General features: G+C 40.4%; 1 protein-coding gene across 10 annotated transcripts in view; it reads left to right on the top strand.

The window, feature by feature from the left end:
* BCL11B (BCL11 transcription factor B) overlaps positions 1-16,656 on the top strand; it is a 101,953-nt gene that overhangs the window by 33,043 nt on the left and 52,254 nt on the right. For 7 of the 10 annotated variants that reach the window (XM_048854194.2, XM_075129864.1, XM_048854196.2 and 4 more), the window contains one exon: positions 12,390-12,605. The exons of the other annotated variants lie outside the window; for them this stretch is intronic. In XM_048854194.2, coding sequence (XP_048710151.1) covers positions 12,390-12,605 — 216 coding nt within the window. The remainder of the gene's footprint in view (positions 1-12,389; positions 12,606-16,656) is intronic. 10 annotated transcript variants of the gene reach the window in all.

Genomic DNA, 16,656 nt, shown 5'->3' with positions numbered 1-16,656 from the left:
ATCCTTCTGCACCGGTGGTGAGGAACAAGGGTTGTTTCTTGATTGTGCTACTCTTTTACCTTCCCAGATGGAATTTGATCATCCAGTCTTCATTTAGTCAACATTCCTAAAGAGTCTGCTGCTGCTCTGATTGAAGCACTGGGCAAAACTATAATTGATTAATTTATATAACACCAGGATTGGGTCCAAAATTTGTAACACACGGCTTCCTTTTGCAAATAAAATTTGATTCATTCCTCGATTATTTCACCTTTTAAAATCCCTATAATAGTCTTTTCCTGCTTTTTTTATCCACCTTAGATGGCTAATCAAAACCAACCTGCTTGGTTAATTTTCTGGATAATGTTCATGTATCGTTTTGTTACTTATTCAGATTTTTTGGCTGACCATTGAATTGAGAATTAAGCTTAAGATCCTGCTATTGACTTTTAAAATCCTCAGGAGTCTTATAGCTTTGTGGATTGTGTCAAATTTCCTGTTGGTCACTTTACCCACTTCATTTGTACATTCAAGGTATCAAACTTTGGGACATTTTAGGTCCTCACTAGTGGAGTTTTCTTCCCAGAGAGGTCCACAAATCAAAGTCCACCCTTATTTTTTAAATCTATATTGAATATTTTCCTGCTAACTACTTGCCACTCTTTGCTATGTTTTAGTTTGCTTATGTGAAATGTCATGGTGATTGTGAGTAGTGTTTATACACGGGGGAAAATTGTGGTTACAGATTTGTATGTAAAAAGTCAGGAAAAGCAAAAGTGAAATTGCTAGTAGTGTAATTAACTCATCCACATTGTACGTGTGTGCAATTTTTGAAGACTAGAGGGGGTATAAAATGTATAGCTTAATATCCACATTATAAATACTGGGTAAGTTAACATTGCTGTTAGCAGGAGACTAACTGGAAAAAGAAATACGTGGTACTCTCCCAAATTTTGCTCACAAACCAAGCCCTGCCCATATGCTAAGTTGCAGCCCTTGTAGATGTCAATTACAGAAGATAGCACAGATCTTCTTGTGTATGTTCTCTACATACAGTGATATGAGCTGATCGTCCTCCCTCCACTTTCTTGAGTCAACAGTGAAACAGCTGACATTGTTGATACTTAAACTGTTGTCATTAGTCTTCAGAGTTAACAGCTGCAGAGGTGAATAGGGGCAGTTCACAGCTCTCAGAGCTAGTGTTTCACAATGTCTGTAGCCTCATACAAACAGCACTTCATTGATTTACATCCCATTCACAGCAGAAAGTTTTCTTTGCAACTCTAATGGCTAGAGAATTATTTATTTATTTTAAAGGAGGCTTGGATTCTGGAGCACCAGTTGGTATCGTTCAGACCATGAACAGGTCCAGTTCCACCCCAGCCATGAGCACCTTAACATTTCCATTTCCTTTGTGCCCATTCATGGCTTTAACATTGCATCAATATAGGGTTAAACATTACATTCCCTTGGTTTCTTCTAAGCCAAAAAGAAAGAAGGAGGGGACAGAAAAAAAGAGACAGAATACCATAACTTTCTGCTCTTGTTCATTCCTTTCATTCTTTTGTTGGTCCTCTCGTCTCTCTTTGCCTCTCCCTTCTCGCTCCGGCCTTCCTTTCTCCTTGGTCTCACTCTCTCTGTGCGTTTCCCACCACCACATTTCTTGTTCCGCAGGTCTCCTGAGATTCACCATAATAAGAAAACCACTTTTGAGACCAGGCAGCTAGAGAGCTGCTTAAGCCCCACTACAGTCTAATTCTGCCACCAGGGTTTTTCATTGGTGAGGGGTGATTTGTGGGGGCAGATGAAAAAGTGGGGTAGAGGAGAAAGGAAAAAAGGGGTGAGAATAGAATGGGGACAAATTTAGGGGCAGTTGGTGGGAGGAACTTGTCCAAGCCGCAAATTCCTTCTGCTTTCTTCTCTAAGGGCCAAATTCTGCATGAGGATGCTTGTGTGCACTGAAATACGAGCAGCTGAGAACAAAATTTGGTCCCAAATGGACAAGTTCAGAAGCCAAATGGTCAGCATAATTGACCACTGGTTAGTCCAGGCTCCTGTCCTGCTTACCCATGTCCCTTCGTTTTTGCATCTTAAAATGACAAGAGCTATACGATCTATCTATCTATCTATCTATCTATCTATCTATCTATCTATCTATCTATCATGTATATGTGTGTGTGTATGTCTGTATCTATATATATACTGTGTGTGTGTGTATCTTTGTATTTTTGCCCACATGCAGCCCTGATTTCACCCCCTAATTCCCTTCATTAATTCCAGGATCGGTTAAATTGCTCTGATCACCTATTGGGGCGATATGTTTTAATATTATGATTATATCAGGAATATTTGCTGAATATTCAGGACTAAAAATTTAAATCCCCACAAGGATTTGTATAACCATTGAAACTCCTCAGGACTTAATTATGAGAGCTGGGGAATGAAATCAGGGGAATATTCATGCAGTTTATTGTCAATCCTGTATTTTTTTTTTTAAAAAAAAACTTCCACAATCGGAGTGATTATTATTATTTATTACTTTATTTCAGTAGCACCTAGAGGCGCCAGCTGAGATCAGGGCGCCATTGTGCTAGACACTGTACGTGCACGTAGTAAAAGACCCTGAAGAGGTTACAGTCTGAATAGACAAGACAGACAAAGGATGGGAGGGGAAACAGAAGCAGAGAGAGGTGAAGTGACTTGCCCAAGGTCACAGGAGGTTAGTGGTAGAACTGGGAGTAGATCCCTACTATCCTGACTCCCAGTCCAATACTTGCTTTACTGGACCACACTAGCTCAAATGAGAAATGATTTTGATGTCCTGTTTGTTAATGCTAGATACTTTAGGCCTGATTCTGCCCTCATTTACCCTCCCTTCCCTTCCTTTCCTCGTGTCGCTCCCTGATATTTAATACACCCCTATAGAAATGTAGGCAGCTACCAATGATGCAAACACGCTTGTCTTGAGGAGGAGGGAGCATGGTTTAATTTGGACCATAATAGTTTTGGGTTTTGGTGAGTAATTCTTTTCGTATATTTAATGGGGGGGGGTGAATTTAAAATAACAAATATTGGTTTATTTCTTAATTATTTTGCATTTAAACTCTGAGTGATTAAAAAAATATAACAAAGATAAATGAGCAGGTTTGTTTCAATGACCCAGCCGTGACATTAGACAAAGTAGAGTATAAAGTCTTTGACCTGATTCTCTAGCCATGTCTATTGACCAGGTAACAGGCATGAGATCTAGAGTGTGTTTTATATGGATACTGATGAGTGGCATACAAAATACGCACCGTGACATCAATTGTTGCCAAATAGTGGGACAAATAACAATTTACATACCTGTCTTCTAAAGGGCAGGTTTTGGCACTCCATAAGCAATCTTCAGGGATATTAGGGGTCACCTGTGAAAATTCAGATGGTTTGTTGGGTAAGTAAAAATATCCTCATCCTACTCTTTAAACATGAACACCCAAAATAGGACACACAAGTATATGGATGATCAAAAACATAGATATGTACACAGAAAGAGGATTTGCATGCACAAAACGGATATTTAGGCATTTAGTAACCTTACATGGGGTGTTTTAAGCTCAGTTTATTTATGTTTGTAAAGTGCTTCCAGAGCCTTGTATGGAAGGCATTAGTGAAATGAAAGTTGTTTATTATTATTATTATTAATTAATTAATTTATTTATTTTATTATAGCATCTGACTACTACTAGGACCCTACAACTTGCATGCACAATTTGGGGCTCTTAAATTTAGAGAGTGATTATAAAAACATGACCCTAATACTTTTCACTTTGACTCCTTGTACTGAATGTGTGTATTCAGTTGATCCACTGAAAGATCATTTTCTGTCCAGAAGTGAGTAAATAGGGACTTTAAAATGCCTTTTAAAGACAGCTTAAGTAAATCTTTGCCTTACATATAAATATGTGTTCTTATGATAGAGCATAAAAGCTCCAAAGACAGAGCTGCAAAGGAACTGACTGTGTGAGCTATTAGTTGCTTCCAAGGCACTTAAAAAAAAATACTGCTATTAAAACAAAACCAAGGAATTGCATAGACAAAAGACAATGTTTACATTGTGTTAAGGATCTGACATAAACTAACAAAAGTCAGGAAGTGTAAAGCTGAGGTCACATTCACTCTTTTTAACCAGCTCTGTTGTGCTTAACCACTGCAGCATATATGTTATGTAACATAATACTTCAGACTCCTACAAATGCTTAGCCACAACAGGGCATGTTAGGAAGAGCTTGGCATTGTTCAGAAGATAAAAGTCTCAGCTATAACTTTGCATTTCCTGAATGACGATGTTTAACCTTAACTTTTTTACATTTAGGCTTTTTTCCCCCTCACAGTGCTTAAATAATAGATATTTTTTGTCTCTATAAAAATAGATCAGCTATGGGAGAAAATCCCATCAAATCCATTCTGCCTTTTTAGAAAGACTTGTCTGTGGCAATTTTGTGCAATTTGTGGCTTCATCCTTGTTCTTTTTTTTTTTTTTTAAATAGCGTTGAAATGATACAGTTTGAAGAAATCAGCTAATTCTTCAATGATTCCTAGAATATGTTTTTTAGGTTTTAAAATATGGGAATAATTAACCTCAGATTGTAAAAATCTGCAGAAAAGCCAAACAGGCCTGTGTAACCTGGGATCTAATAACAAAGAAGGTGAGTCCGATTTCCACTGTCTTAAGAGAGACCCAAGGAATGATGACCTACATGCCTTGTCCCTGGAGCAGCAGTTAGAGCTCAGCTATCTGGTGCTCAGTTAAGATGGCACTCAACTTATCTGGTATTTGAAATTTCAAAACAGTGGATGTTGTTGGCTGTTAATTAGATGTATTTTCACTGCAAAATGATTTTGGCAGTTAATACTGCTGTTATGTGCTTCAGTGTGAATCCTTAGTGGAGCTATTAAAGTGTGAGAGCCTGAATTTACCAGACATTTTGTAAAACTGCTGGCTTTTTGTAGCATTGTTCATAAACCCTGTGGGGAGGCAAGGACCTTTCTCACTTGGAGAATGCTGCCTGCACATTTCCTACCAACTGATTAGTTGGTTGGGACCTTCTTGAACTCCTCTTTGCCGCCGGGCTCCCAAGGATGCGCACTATTCCTTACCTGGTACGTTTTTTTGTTTCCAGACTATGGCCACACCCAAGGATGGACTTTGTAGCATAGGGACCACACATAATACTATAGGGCTTGGTCTGGTTAGCAAAGCACCCTCGATTCCTGCCTGAGTTATATACAATAAGGTGAGGGCTTTCCACATTTTGTAAGTGCTGAGCACTATGCAGGAACAGACACCTAAAAAGCAATGCCCCAGAACAGACAGGGGAGTTATTCTGTATTTTCCGATCAGTTTGTAACCAGAAAACTCCCAACCTTTTCCAGGGTAGATTTGACAAAATTGACTCGCACTTAATAAGCAAACAGTACATTTAATTATGGGGATATTCCCCCCCCCCAGTCTTACTGTATGGTTGTTTTCCCCCTTATAATTTAAAATAAAGTGGCTGGTACAATATTGAGTCAATGAAAAGAAACTGGATTTTATTTTTTTCTTTATTTGCTTGAATTTGAATTGGGTTATCTGCCTATCTTGTTTATGAAATTTTGTGCTGTCTTTGCTGCACAGACTGTGACTCCCAAATCTTCCACAGCTCCATTTCCATATTCCTGCGTGCTTGTTCTTTGTTAATCACTTGGCAAGCGCTTATTTGAATATTAAAAATTTCTTTAATCATCAAAGGCAGGAGCACAGCTTCATGAATATTCATATTTTTTTCCTCCTCAGACTGGATTCTAGTTCATTACCCTGCAGTAAAGCCAAACAGTCATCAATCGCGCTCATTACAGCCGCTGGCGTTTTGATTGGCTGCCTGCTGCTGGTAGCTTTCTCCCTCCCTCTGCCCCCCACCTCTCCTCTTCCCTTCTCTATGAGCTGTCGTGTACCTGCCAACAACAACAACAAAAAAATATCAACAGTGCAAGAATAAATTTCTCTAGTTGAAAAACAACTTTGCAAACTTGTCAAACAGTTCTCGTCACTTTTTTCTGTTTTACCCCCTCCCCCCCAAAAAAAAATTAGAAGGGAGAAACTTGAGCTTTAGAGATGAATATTTGTCAAGAGAGTTGACGTAAGTTTCATTTGCATAATGACTTTGTACTTCTGCATTAATAAAATTTGCATATGAAGCCATGTTAATTACTCCTGATCATGCTTTTTGCATTCATGCATAGTAATTTTCTCCGACTTGTGAGAATTAATGTCTTGGCATGGGGGGGAGGGAGAAAGAGGGGGAGTTAGGGTACTGTCAAGTTTCTGTGCCAGTGTCCCTCACTCACACACTTTCTCCTTCATGCTCACAACGTCGCTGTTCTTCTGTGACTCATTTATGCATTATCAGTTGGAATCCTTGGGATAAAGAAACGTATCTATTCAAAGGGAAGCCTCGTTTGCCAAAAAAAAAAAAAAAAACAACCCCACGCAGAACACCCGTCCTTTACAACATTGCATTTCATATTTGTAGATAAAGTTTAGCTGGAGAAAGAATAATATAAGTCAGGCGGTGTGTGAATCTGAATAATCACAAATTGTTGTGTGCACTTTGTCTTGAAAGGTGGCGTGGCTGGGGTGTCCGTACCCCTGAGTGCTTGTGTGTGAACATGCCTCTCTGTGTGGGTGTATGCATGCGCATGTGCGTATGTACATGTTTTATGTGTGTATCTGCATAAACTCTTCTGTGTGTGTGAGAAAGGGGTATTTGCCTCTCTGTGTGTACATGCCATGGTATGTGTGTTACCACTGAAAAAGATTAGAGCCTCTATGTAAACCTCAGTACTGTACGTGCTCTGTGTGTGTGCTTGCTTCCTTGTGCCTGTGTGTGTCCCTATGTCTGTGTGTGTGCTACTATTCATATGTGTGCCTGTGTATGTGTGTGAGAGAGAAAATCCATGGTTAAGAGATTATAATACTAGGTGGAAAAGGTCCATATTGTAATATGTAACACAGATGAAACAACTCGTTTTAGGAAAGGCTTTCAGATCAGCGGGAGAGATTATCAAATAGATTCTCGTTGCACTGTCGGATGTGTCTGGCTCATGGCTGCTGCATGGTAAATACAGAATACCAGACTTCTCAGAAATAGCTGCAGGAGTGTACCTGAACACAATGGGATGGTGCAAAGATGGGTTTGCAACCTACACTCTGAATTTCCTGCTTGGGACTGACATCTGCCATTATTTTAAGAGCTTTTTTATATAATGTAACTGAATCTGTCTGACTGCCTATCGAGCTGTCTACCTGGACACGTGGGTACAGAGAAGCAAGTATGTACATACAGAGGACGCATGCACTTGGAAGAAAGGCTTAAACAAATGTACACACACAAAAACATACAGGCAAACACAACACACCAAGAAAGGAATATAAAAATACACACATATATACATGCACATTGATCACAATATAATACATAAAATAAGATCTCTCTTAATTTGTTGGCTGTCTTAAAAACTCTGATACATTACGTTCCAAGGGTAGGCTACAATTCCACCCTTGTACCACTCTGTTGTGCTTGGGTACTGTTCTGCAGATGTGTCTGAGAGAATTCGGTTTTTTCATATACAATACAGTATGTCCAGCAGTGCCTAGGCAAGGTGAGAGGAACAATGAAAGGATAACATTTATGCTGGGGTTGTGACTTTCCAGGGTTTTATCATTGTCAGCAAGATCCTTACACTCATTTCAATTTTGGGGGATTATATTTAATTTAACTTAATTTCTTATACTCTTAGACTCAAAGGTCAGAAGGGACCATCATGATTATCTAGTCTGACTTCCTGCACATGGCAGGCCACAGAACCGCACCCGCCTGCTCCAGTAATAGATCCCTAACCTCTGGCTGAGTTACTGAAATCCTCAAATCATGATAAAAAAACTTGAAGTTACGGAAAATCCACAATTTACACTAATTTAAACTTGCCCCATGCTGCAGAGGAAGGCAAAAACCCTCCAGGATCTCTGCCAATCTGACCTTGGGGAAAATTCCTTCCTCACCCCAAATATGGTGATCAGTTAGACGCTGAACATGCGGGCAAGACGCATCAGCCAGATACCTGGGAAAATTATCTGTAGTAATTCTTCTTTGTAAATGTAAAATTAGTGGGGAACAAAAATGACTCTCAGATGTATCTGGGAGTCTATTCAACAGTGATATATATGCAATGTAGAGCCTTTTTAAAGTGTAAGGAAAAATGTCTCCTCTCCCATATGCACTGGACATCTTTTATCCGGACTGTGATCTCTCTATGCCTGCTTCACACTATTCTACGTGCAAAACTCCCATTGACATCAATGGGAGCTACACATGCAGAATGAGTAGAAAATATGCTATAGAGATCTGCAGTGCAGGTGAGTGATTCTCCCATACTGATTGCAGAGGAGAATTATGCCTCAAACATCTAGGCAGGGATATATAAAATACACTAAAACAATTAGATCAATTTTTCTAAAGTAGTTTCTAAAATTGCACCCACTTTTTCTTTACATCCAGGCTTCCTTGAGCCCAGATTGTGCAGGCTGGGTGTCTAGATTTCTAAGTATAGTATCTGATTTTCATGTGTAAATGTGATTTCCTCATCCTGGTTTGAGTTTTCTATATGTACAAAACTTGGATGTGAAGAAGCCTGGACACAGTTTGACAGGCCAGTTATGGACTGGGCACTTGTCAGATTTTAGTCCAGAGCCTGCAAACCTACACGTTAGTGTGATTGGGCCAATCTGGAAGTCTCTACTTTGTTTCCACTCTGTCCCCATTCTGGCAAAATCTTGCAGTGATGAATGAGACAATTCTAGCTCTTAGTTACACTGGTGTCAATCCAGAGTAACTCCAAACCATTCATTGAAGCTACTCCAGAATTATAATAGTGTGATTGGGAGCAGAATTTATCTCAGTGGGAGATTTGCTGAAGTAAAGAATGGGTAAATGCTGAATATCTGATCTTTTGAAATAGGAGGGAGTTCATAGATTTTTTAAGGCCAGAATGGACCATTTTGATCATCCAGTCTGAGCTCCTGGATAACCCTGGCCATAGAATTCAAGCCAGTGATTCCTGCATCGAGACCTGTAACTTGTGGCTGAGTTGAGAATGATCAGTATCTCACACCACTGTTTTAAAAGGGCAGATTTCTGCTTTTCTTGAATATGTTTATATTTAAAGCAGTTAAACTGATGAGGAGTTACCCTATCTTTGTTTTCATCTTTAAAACACTCCTTACTCTAGGGCTGCCTGGTACCCACTGAAAATGGGTTGGATGTGCAAAACCCAGACACATCCTTTATGTACTTATTGGGGTGCTGCTGGGCACCAGCTCCGCAATTTATACAACCAGAAGAAAGCTTTGTTTGTTTAAAAAAATGCACTAATTTTCTCTGGCCACTTCCCTTGAACCCAATGGATGAGGTCTCTCTGCGAGTTTATTTTCCAGGCACTTTGCATTTGCCAAGGTGCCACCTTGTCTGATCCTCAGATGCTTCAGAAAGTTATTAAAAATGAAGGGACCAGTGAGAAAAAAGATGGCACCACCTGGCCTGTAACTGCTGACAGAGGAAGGCATGGCCTTGTGCTGGTCTGTAAGCCCTGGGAGTTTTCCTCTCTCACAGCGCCAATCTGTGCAGTAGTGGCATTTAAGACCTGCCAGGGTTGTGTTTTATTGTTTATTGCTTCTCCCTTCTTTACTTGCTCTTTGCCCCACTTTTGCTTTTTGCACCTGTTAGGAGTGTCCTTTTTGATACTTCATTTCCTTCTCTTACTAGAGCAGGACACCTTGGACTAGAACTTGGTCTCAGTGTGCCTATCTGAGGGCTGTATTGCGTCTTTTCATGATTCTGAGGGCTGTGGCTAAATGGAGCAGCTTGCAGCCATCCTGATCCTTAACAGAGAGTTGTGGTCCGTTGAGATTTTAGGAAAGACTGCTGTGCTTCGTTTTGATCCCAACATTTGGGTCATGCTGCATGCTGGGATCTGTGCTCCCTGCAGGCCTCCCCTCCGTATTAAAGCTGAGTTCACCCACAGGTAGTATAGAATTCTGTAGGCCCATATGGCCCATAGACAGAACTTTGGCCCCCCCTAGACTCTCTTGTAAGCTTTGGTTCTGTTGAAAGGTGTAAGTGATTGGAGTACACGTGACCTGAACTCCTTCTGTATGTCCCAGTCTGTCTCTTAGAAACGATACGGTGCAAACATTGTGGTGCCGCACATGGATAGTTGGAGGTTGCAATATAATTTTGAATATTAATGTCCAATAGCCACCCTGTGTACTCAGATGTCAAGCCCACAACTCTTCCCACAACACACAAGTTCCCCAGTAACCAGGTGGCTGAACCAGGCCAGCAGAGTGCCAACCTAATTCATTATACTATTTTTTAAAAATAAAAGTGCAATTATTCAATAGCTTTAGGATGCCTTCCCCCGTTCGCAGGTCTTTATTGCTCTATAAAAATGCTTCCCTTATTATTGAACTTTAAAATTACAATGAAGCGGCCCCTATGTGTGTATGTCTGACATCTGTTTCTTTTTGCCTGGCACACAGTCATACTCAGAATGTAGTACAGATACAATGGTTATCTTTACCTGTTTTTGAAGCATTTGCAGTGAGATCAAACAGTTCCAAAAAAATGCCCCATGAGCCACAGAGATGGCTTCTATTTAAAAGCAGTCCTTGTAAAAGAGCACAAATTTTATCCTTGATGCTTGGAGCTCAAGTATTTACACAGGGAATTTAGATTCTTCACTTGTGGTTTTGGCAAAAGCTTCACACAAATGTTTTGCACTGGTGGTCTCTTAGCCATTTAAGATAAACGGCAAAATCAAATGCAGTCCTTGCAGACTAACACTCTGGATGCTGTGCCAAGGATGAAGTATCCCTATTTGCCTCACATGTGTAACTGTCAGATCAACATGTAGGCATAGTTTTCGAACTGGGACTCTTGAGATGGAGAGGATGCATTATAACATGCTGCTTCTAATGTTATAGGGCTTGTGGCAAAATAGTTCTTGATGCCCGGGTGTGTATATGTTTATGCATGTACTTGCATGCACAGACAGAGTTGTCACCATTAAAACAAAATAGGTACAGCGTTTGCCAAAAGATACCTTACAATTAACACACTTGTTTCCTGATCTAAATGTAGGGGAAAACCTGTGGTTTCCGAGGTACCACTGTGAGGTAATTGTTGGCAAATGCCAGCTTTTGAACGGTGACCACTGCACCACATAGCTTTATTTAGAAGCTACCCTGAATTAGTTACAACTCCTTGTTGAGTAATTAAATAAAAGTCATGGCTTTAAATAAATATAGCGCCAGATCTTCTGTTGGAGTATTTGTGTAATTCCATTGACTTCCTTGGAATTATACTGATTTACAGTAGTGTGTGTGTGTGTGTGTGTGAGTCTGCATGTGCATTTGTGCATAGGTATGTGTGTGTATACACATATTTTAAGATTTTTATTTTCTTTTTTTAAGTCATAGGGCTCCTTTCTGACTAGTGCCTGGAGAAGAGAGGGTTTCCAGGGAAGCAGGAGAGGATTCTAAACACAGCTTAAATAGCAGAAGATTTCTAGATGCGTTAAAAATAAATAACACAGTTTGAGGCTACAATATCGTTTTTCAGCTATTAGGAAAAAGGTTGTTTCATTCTTTATAGGCTTGATAGGGAAACAGAATACACAAATGGGGCATGCAAAATGCGTAACTGGCTGCAGCTCAAATGGGAAGGAAGCACAGTGGCCCATGAATGCTTTATTCTGGGAGCTTGATTTCTGGCACCTCTGTGAAACCATTTGAGTTGTAAGTCGCTGCACTTTGTCTGCGCTGGTGGGTTGATCGTGTTTCAGCAGCAGCTCGGCAGAAAGCCTACCCAGTTTTGTGTCAGTTAAATGCATTAACACGCCATAAAACAAGAATCCCCCTTTTGATTCGGTCCCTAAGCACGTGCTGGTGGGTCTGGTAACCGCCTCCAGTTCTCATCTGCACCATCTTTGACCTTCTCTAGCTTCCCTCACCGGCCACCTCATCCCCTTTCGATGTCTCCCTCCCTTGGGCCCCTCCAGTCTGAGTTTGTTTTCAGAAAATTGCCTGTAGCAACCTGTGGTTTTGTAGTTCTTCAGGTCTCTTGCCTGCCCATTCCCCCAGCCTGGCTTCTCCTCCCTGGCTTTCCAACGAGCCACAACGGTCTCAGCCTGTCATATAAATTAGTTAACTAAAAGTATGTAGCGAGTTAGGCCTAGTTGCCCTCTGCCCCTCCTGTTTTCCCTGATGATGCCTTCTCTGTCCCTTCAAACTTAGATCCGACTGACAGTTTTTTCTATTGTTTTTTCTCCAGGGCCGTCCAGGCCTGCAAAGCTGCCGGGGGCTCCCATAGCTGCCTCCTCCCACCCTCACACATCAGTGATCACGTCACCTCTCCGCGCACTGGCCTCTCTCCCGCCCTGCCTTAGCCTGCCCTGCTGTGGTGCACGTGCAGTCTCAGTTGGCGGGACTCAGACTGAGACTCAGACTGAGACTTCAGGCACATTTGGATGTCATTGTCAGTTGTCAGGTAATAGAAACCTTTTTTTTTTTTGCTATCTGAAGGTCAGTAGTGCTGCCAAGTGATGTCATCTGTACTGTGGGAGAGTCGTCTTTGCTGGGTTGTGTGGGGGAGGCAGTGAAAATGTAAACATTCCCTCATCACTGAGGTCGGGGAGTGGGAAAAGGGGTCTGAGTCCATTCCTCCCCTGCCCCCCATTTACCCACTTTCAGATGTCACCACCAGCTGCTGCTGGTCTGTTTATGCCACATTGTGAGCAAATGTCTGAGAATCCTTACATAATGTGATACCCTGGTATCAAGATTTCATCTCTCTGGGCTGTTTATTTTAAGCTTAATTGGATAACATTTAACATCTGAGGTCTTTTTTTCCTAATCATTTGTATTAAGGGCTTTCCTCAGAGTCCATGTGCATGCAGGACGTATGTGCTCCATGCACTTTTTCTCCTTGGCTTTTGAGAAAATGTTCCTCATTAACTTTTTTTTGTCTTCATTTTTTAAACCCCGAGTCTTGTCACTGCCATGAAGGAAAGGCAGTGTGGAGATTAGTGGAACCCAGGTTGCCAGGGAGGACTCTGACATGTGACTGACTAAAGAGTTGATGCCTGACCCTGCCATTTCAGACACCGGGATCTCTTTGAAATCAATGGGTGTTCAGAGTGCAGCTTAGTTGAGGGGTCAGGCCTGCAGTGAATTTAGGGGGTTAGAGGTGAAAATGGGAAGGGCCTAAAAGAAAATTCAGCTAAGGCAAAATCCTGAAGTGCTTAGACAGGAAAAACTCCCGTGTGTGCCAAACTCTGCAGTCCCTATTCGGACAAACTTACTTGGAGTTTCACAGAATAATGCTGAGTAAATACTGCATAAGGACTGCAGAATTTGGACAGTCAGGACGGACTGAGCAGAGTGAGAAGTGAGTAAAGCCTTCAAGAGTTGGCCCCTATGACCTCTTGGAAGGGCCAGCATAAGCTTGCTCACATACAGCTTTTCGTTGTAGCATGTGCAGATAAAACCCTACCACAGTATAACAGTGACTATATATCAAGACAGGGTCCCTATGGTTCAGTTTCTTTGGAAAATACCTGATTGTATTTCCTTAAATGTCTGCGGTCTTCCACTGGGCGATACTGGGGCTGAGGGAGAAAGTTAGGAACTTCAGATTTAATGTGATGAACAGATCAAAAGTTTTTCAAGTATTTTAAACCTTGAGTCTTGAAGGATGAAGAGTTCTCAAGAGGAGGTTTAAAAATACACAACAGAACCTCCAAGAGCCTGATCCAAAGCTTGAAGTCCATGAAAAGACTCCAGTTGACTTCAGTGGATGCTGGATTGGGTCCATTGTGCAGTCAGTTTTCATACATCAACTTTGCTCTAAGCACAAACTCTCTATAACCAGCATGATATGTTGCACAGTGCAAAGCATTCAAATAATGTCTGCCAGCGATACGTGAAGTTGCACTATATCCAAGTTCCCTATAAGCAGGTTGCTTTCTCAGTGGGGTTGATTCTCCACTCTGTTAATATGGCTTCACTTCATTGGCTTCAGTGGACTGACATTGCCATAAAGCTAATATAGTCAAGCCCTTATAAACAATTAACACACTATGTGAAGGTAGGCAGTTTTCCTCCTGTAACTAGTAAAACATATTGGAGGTGAGCTCATATTGTCTGTTCCCCTCTCTTTTTTTTTAATATAGAATAGACCCGGGTGTCTTTGATATGTAGGTAGTTGTAACAATGAACTGATACCCTTATTCCCTATTGCTTCTAAAACAAACATAGACAGTTAATGGAGAGAGAAGAAAGTAAAACTAAAAATAGAAAAGGAAGGAAGGACTAACTCATTACAGCATGTTGGAACACAAGGCTTTTCTATTTTATGTACTTGCATTTTATAGTTGTGCGCTGTTAGTGTTTGGAATGATCTATTTGCTAAAAGAGTGATGCCAGCTTTGTGGGGAGATAGACCTGTTATCATGGCTTCCTATAATTACTGCTACAGTCTATGGCACTTAGAGAATAGGTTATATCAAAGCACACGCTAAGTGTTTATGACAGTAGTTGGTCAAGTTCTGCTTGAAAGAAGCATTTTCTTCCCTTGGACAGGAGGCGCATATCTACTTAACCCTTTATTGTCTTCCATGTATAACACTGAGAACATAGAGCAAGGTCTTTCTTACACCCAAAATGTTTTGTGGAAATGAAACTTTGTGTTGACTGTATAATAATACCGGTGATGATCTCAATTTATTTTCTTTCCTCTTAAGAAAACCATTTACACTGGAGAGTCACTTACTCCAGCTTTAGGGATCTGCTTGTGTCCCTGACTCGATTAACTCTTTATTCTGTCAGCCTTGTTTCTGTTTCCGAGGAATTGTTTCATTCTTTGAACAAAAGCCATTAACATTTCCCTCCTCTCTCCTTCCTCCTCCATTTCTTACCTTTTTGTATTTTTCAGCTCTTGCTTAAATGCATAGTAAGGACCTCACATTTTTCAGTGTAGCCTCAACATCTCTAAATCTGAGGACAAGCAGTTGCAGGTGCATCTGTAGGCACGTAGTATCTCTGATTGTCACTCACAAGTCAGATCCTTAGGAGTCTGTTTAATTTGTGGTGGCATACCTGAGTTGTTGGCTGCATATGGGCATCCACATGTCAAAGCTGCTGTTGAAAATTTGGTCCTAGATATGATTTCTCTTGTACACAAGACACTGTTAAGTTGTGCAAATGGGAATTCATCCTGCATCATCTCGGACTGTTTGTGCTCTTTAGAAATTTTGATGCTGATAATATTCAAAGTAGTCAATAATAACCGCAACAAATGGATGCTATGGAAGTTCTGCTGTGGTGTGTGCTGGGCCACTTTTTGGTTACTAGTTGCATATTCTGTTACGCTTTTGTTAATTTTTTTGTGTCTAAGTCAACACAGGATGTAGAATTAGCCAGTTAGAGCTTACATATTAAAATATTATTATTTTAATATCTACACATATCACTGTTGCAGTGTCTTTTGTGCCTCAGAAGCTTCTGTCTGTTGAATTGGGCTCTCTTGTTTTAAACGTTTTTAGTGCCTATTTAATTAGAAGTTGGAACAGAGTCATGAAATTCACAGGGTTGTGTAGCTTGGATCTAAAACATAAATGGGCACAAAATTCACTTTGCTTTGTGTCTTGCCAGATCAGAGTGCTTTTTTTAATCTTTTTTATTTTGTTTAAATCAATTCTGACAGCTTAGCTTAACTGTAAAATACATAACAAAGACATGCAAATGATTATTGAGTGACATAATTGTATGTAAAAATATATGTATGTTTGTGTATACTGACGCTCTGGAAAACTTTCACTGAAGCCATTTTTCACAATACATCTTTACTATAAATACAGGTGTCTTTTTCAAGATCTGATTTATTAATATTATACTTTGAGGCTGAGATTTTCAAAGAGGCCTATGAAACTGGGATGCTCAATTCCCATTAAAATAAAAGAGAAATGGGCTATGAAAATCTCAGTCCGAGAGTACATGACATTTTATGACATACGGTAGAAACACAAAAAGTCCCTGCCCTGAAGATGGTACAATCCAAAGGCGCTATAAATGGAATTGCAGTTGGTACATTGCAAGGCACATTGAAACAACATGGGTCTCTAATTTACCCATTATACTTGTGTTATTATGGGCCTGATCTAAATCCATTGGCACTGGCCCTGTGAGCATGGGTTTTATATACGTATATAAAAATAATTAACTCTATCTATCTATATCTAATCAATCAGTGAAACAGCTTCCTTCCCACACAGACATATCTATAAGGAGGTAGAAAGCTATTGTAATACTTCAGTTGCATATTTAAAAACAGTAAGTGGGCATTGACAGCAGTGATAAACGGGAAGAACTGTGAGGTTCAAGGTCTAACACAGAGGAGCCATGGGGCCCTAGATCACATGGTTAGAACAATTTCCTGTTAATTCAAGGCATTCGCCATATTAGTCATTAAGACATTCTAATAGTTACCCAGTAATCTTGTAAAGTTAACATCAATTTACTTTGCTACTAAAATTTTGCTC

This window comes from Caretta caretta, chromosome 6, assembly GCF_965140235.1.
Source record: "Caretta caretta isolate rCarCar2 chromosome 6, rCarCar1.hap1, whole genome shotgun sequence".
Lineage (NCBI taxonomy): Eukaryota > Metazoa > Chordata > Testudines > Cheloniidae > Caretta > Caretta caretta.
The sequence above is the reverse complement of the archived record's forward strand: the minus strand, read 5'-3'. Positions and strand labels throughout refer to the sequence as shown.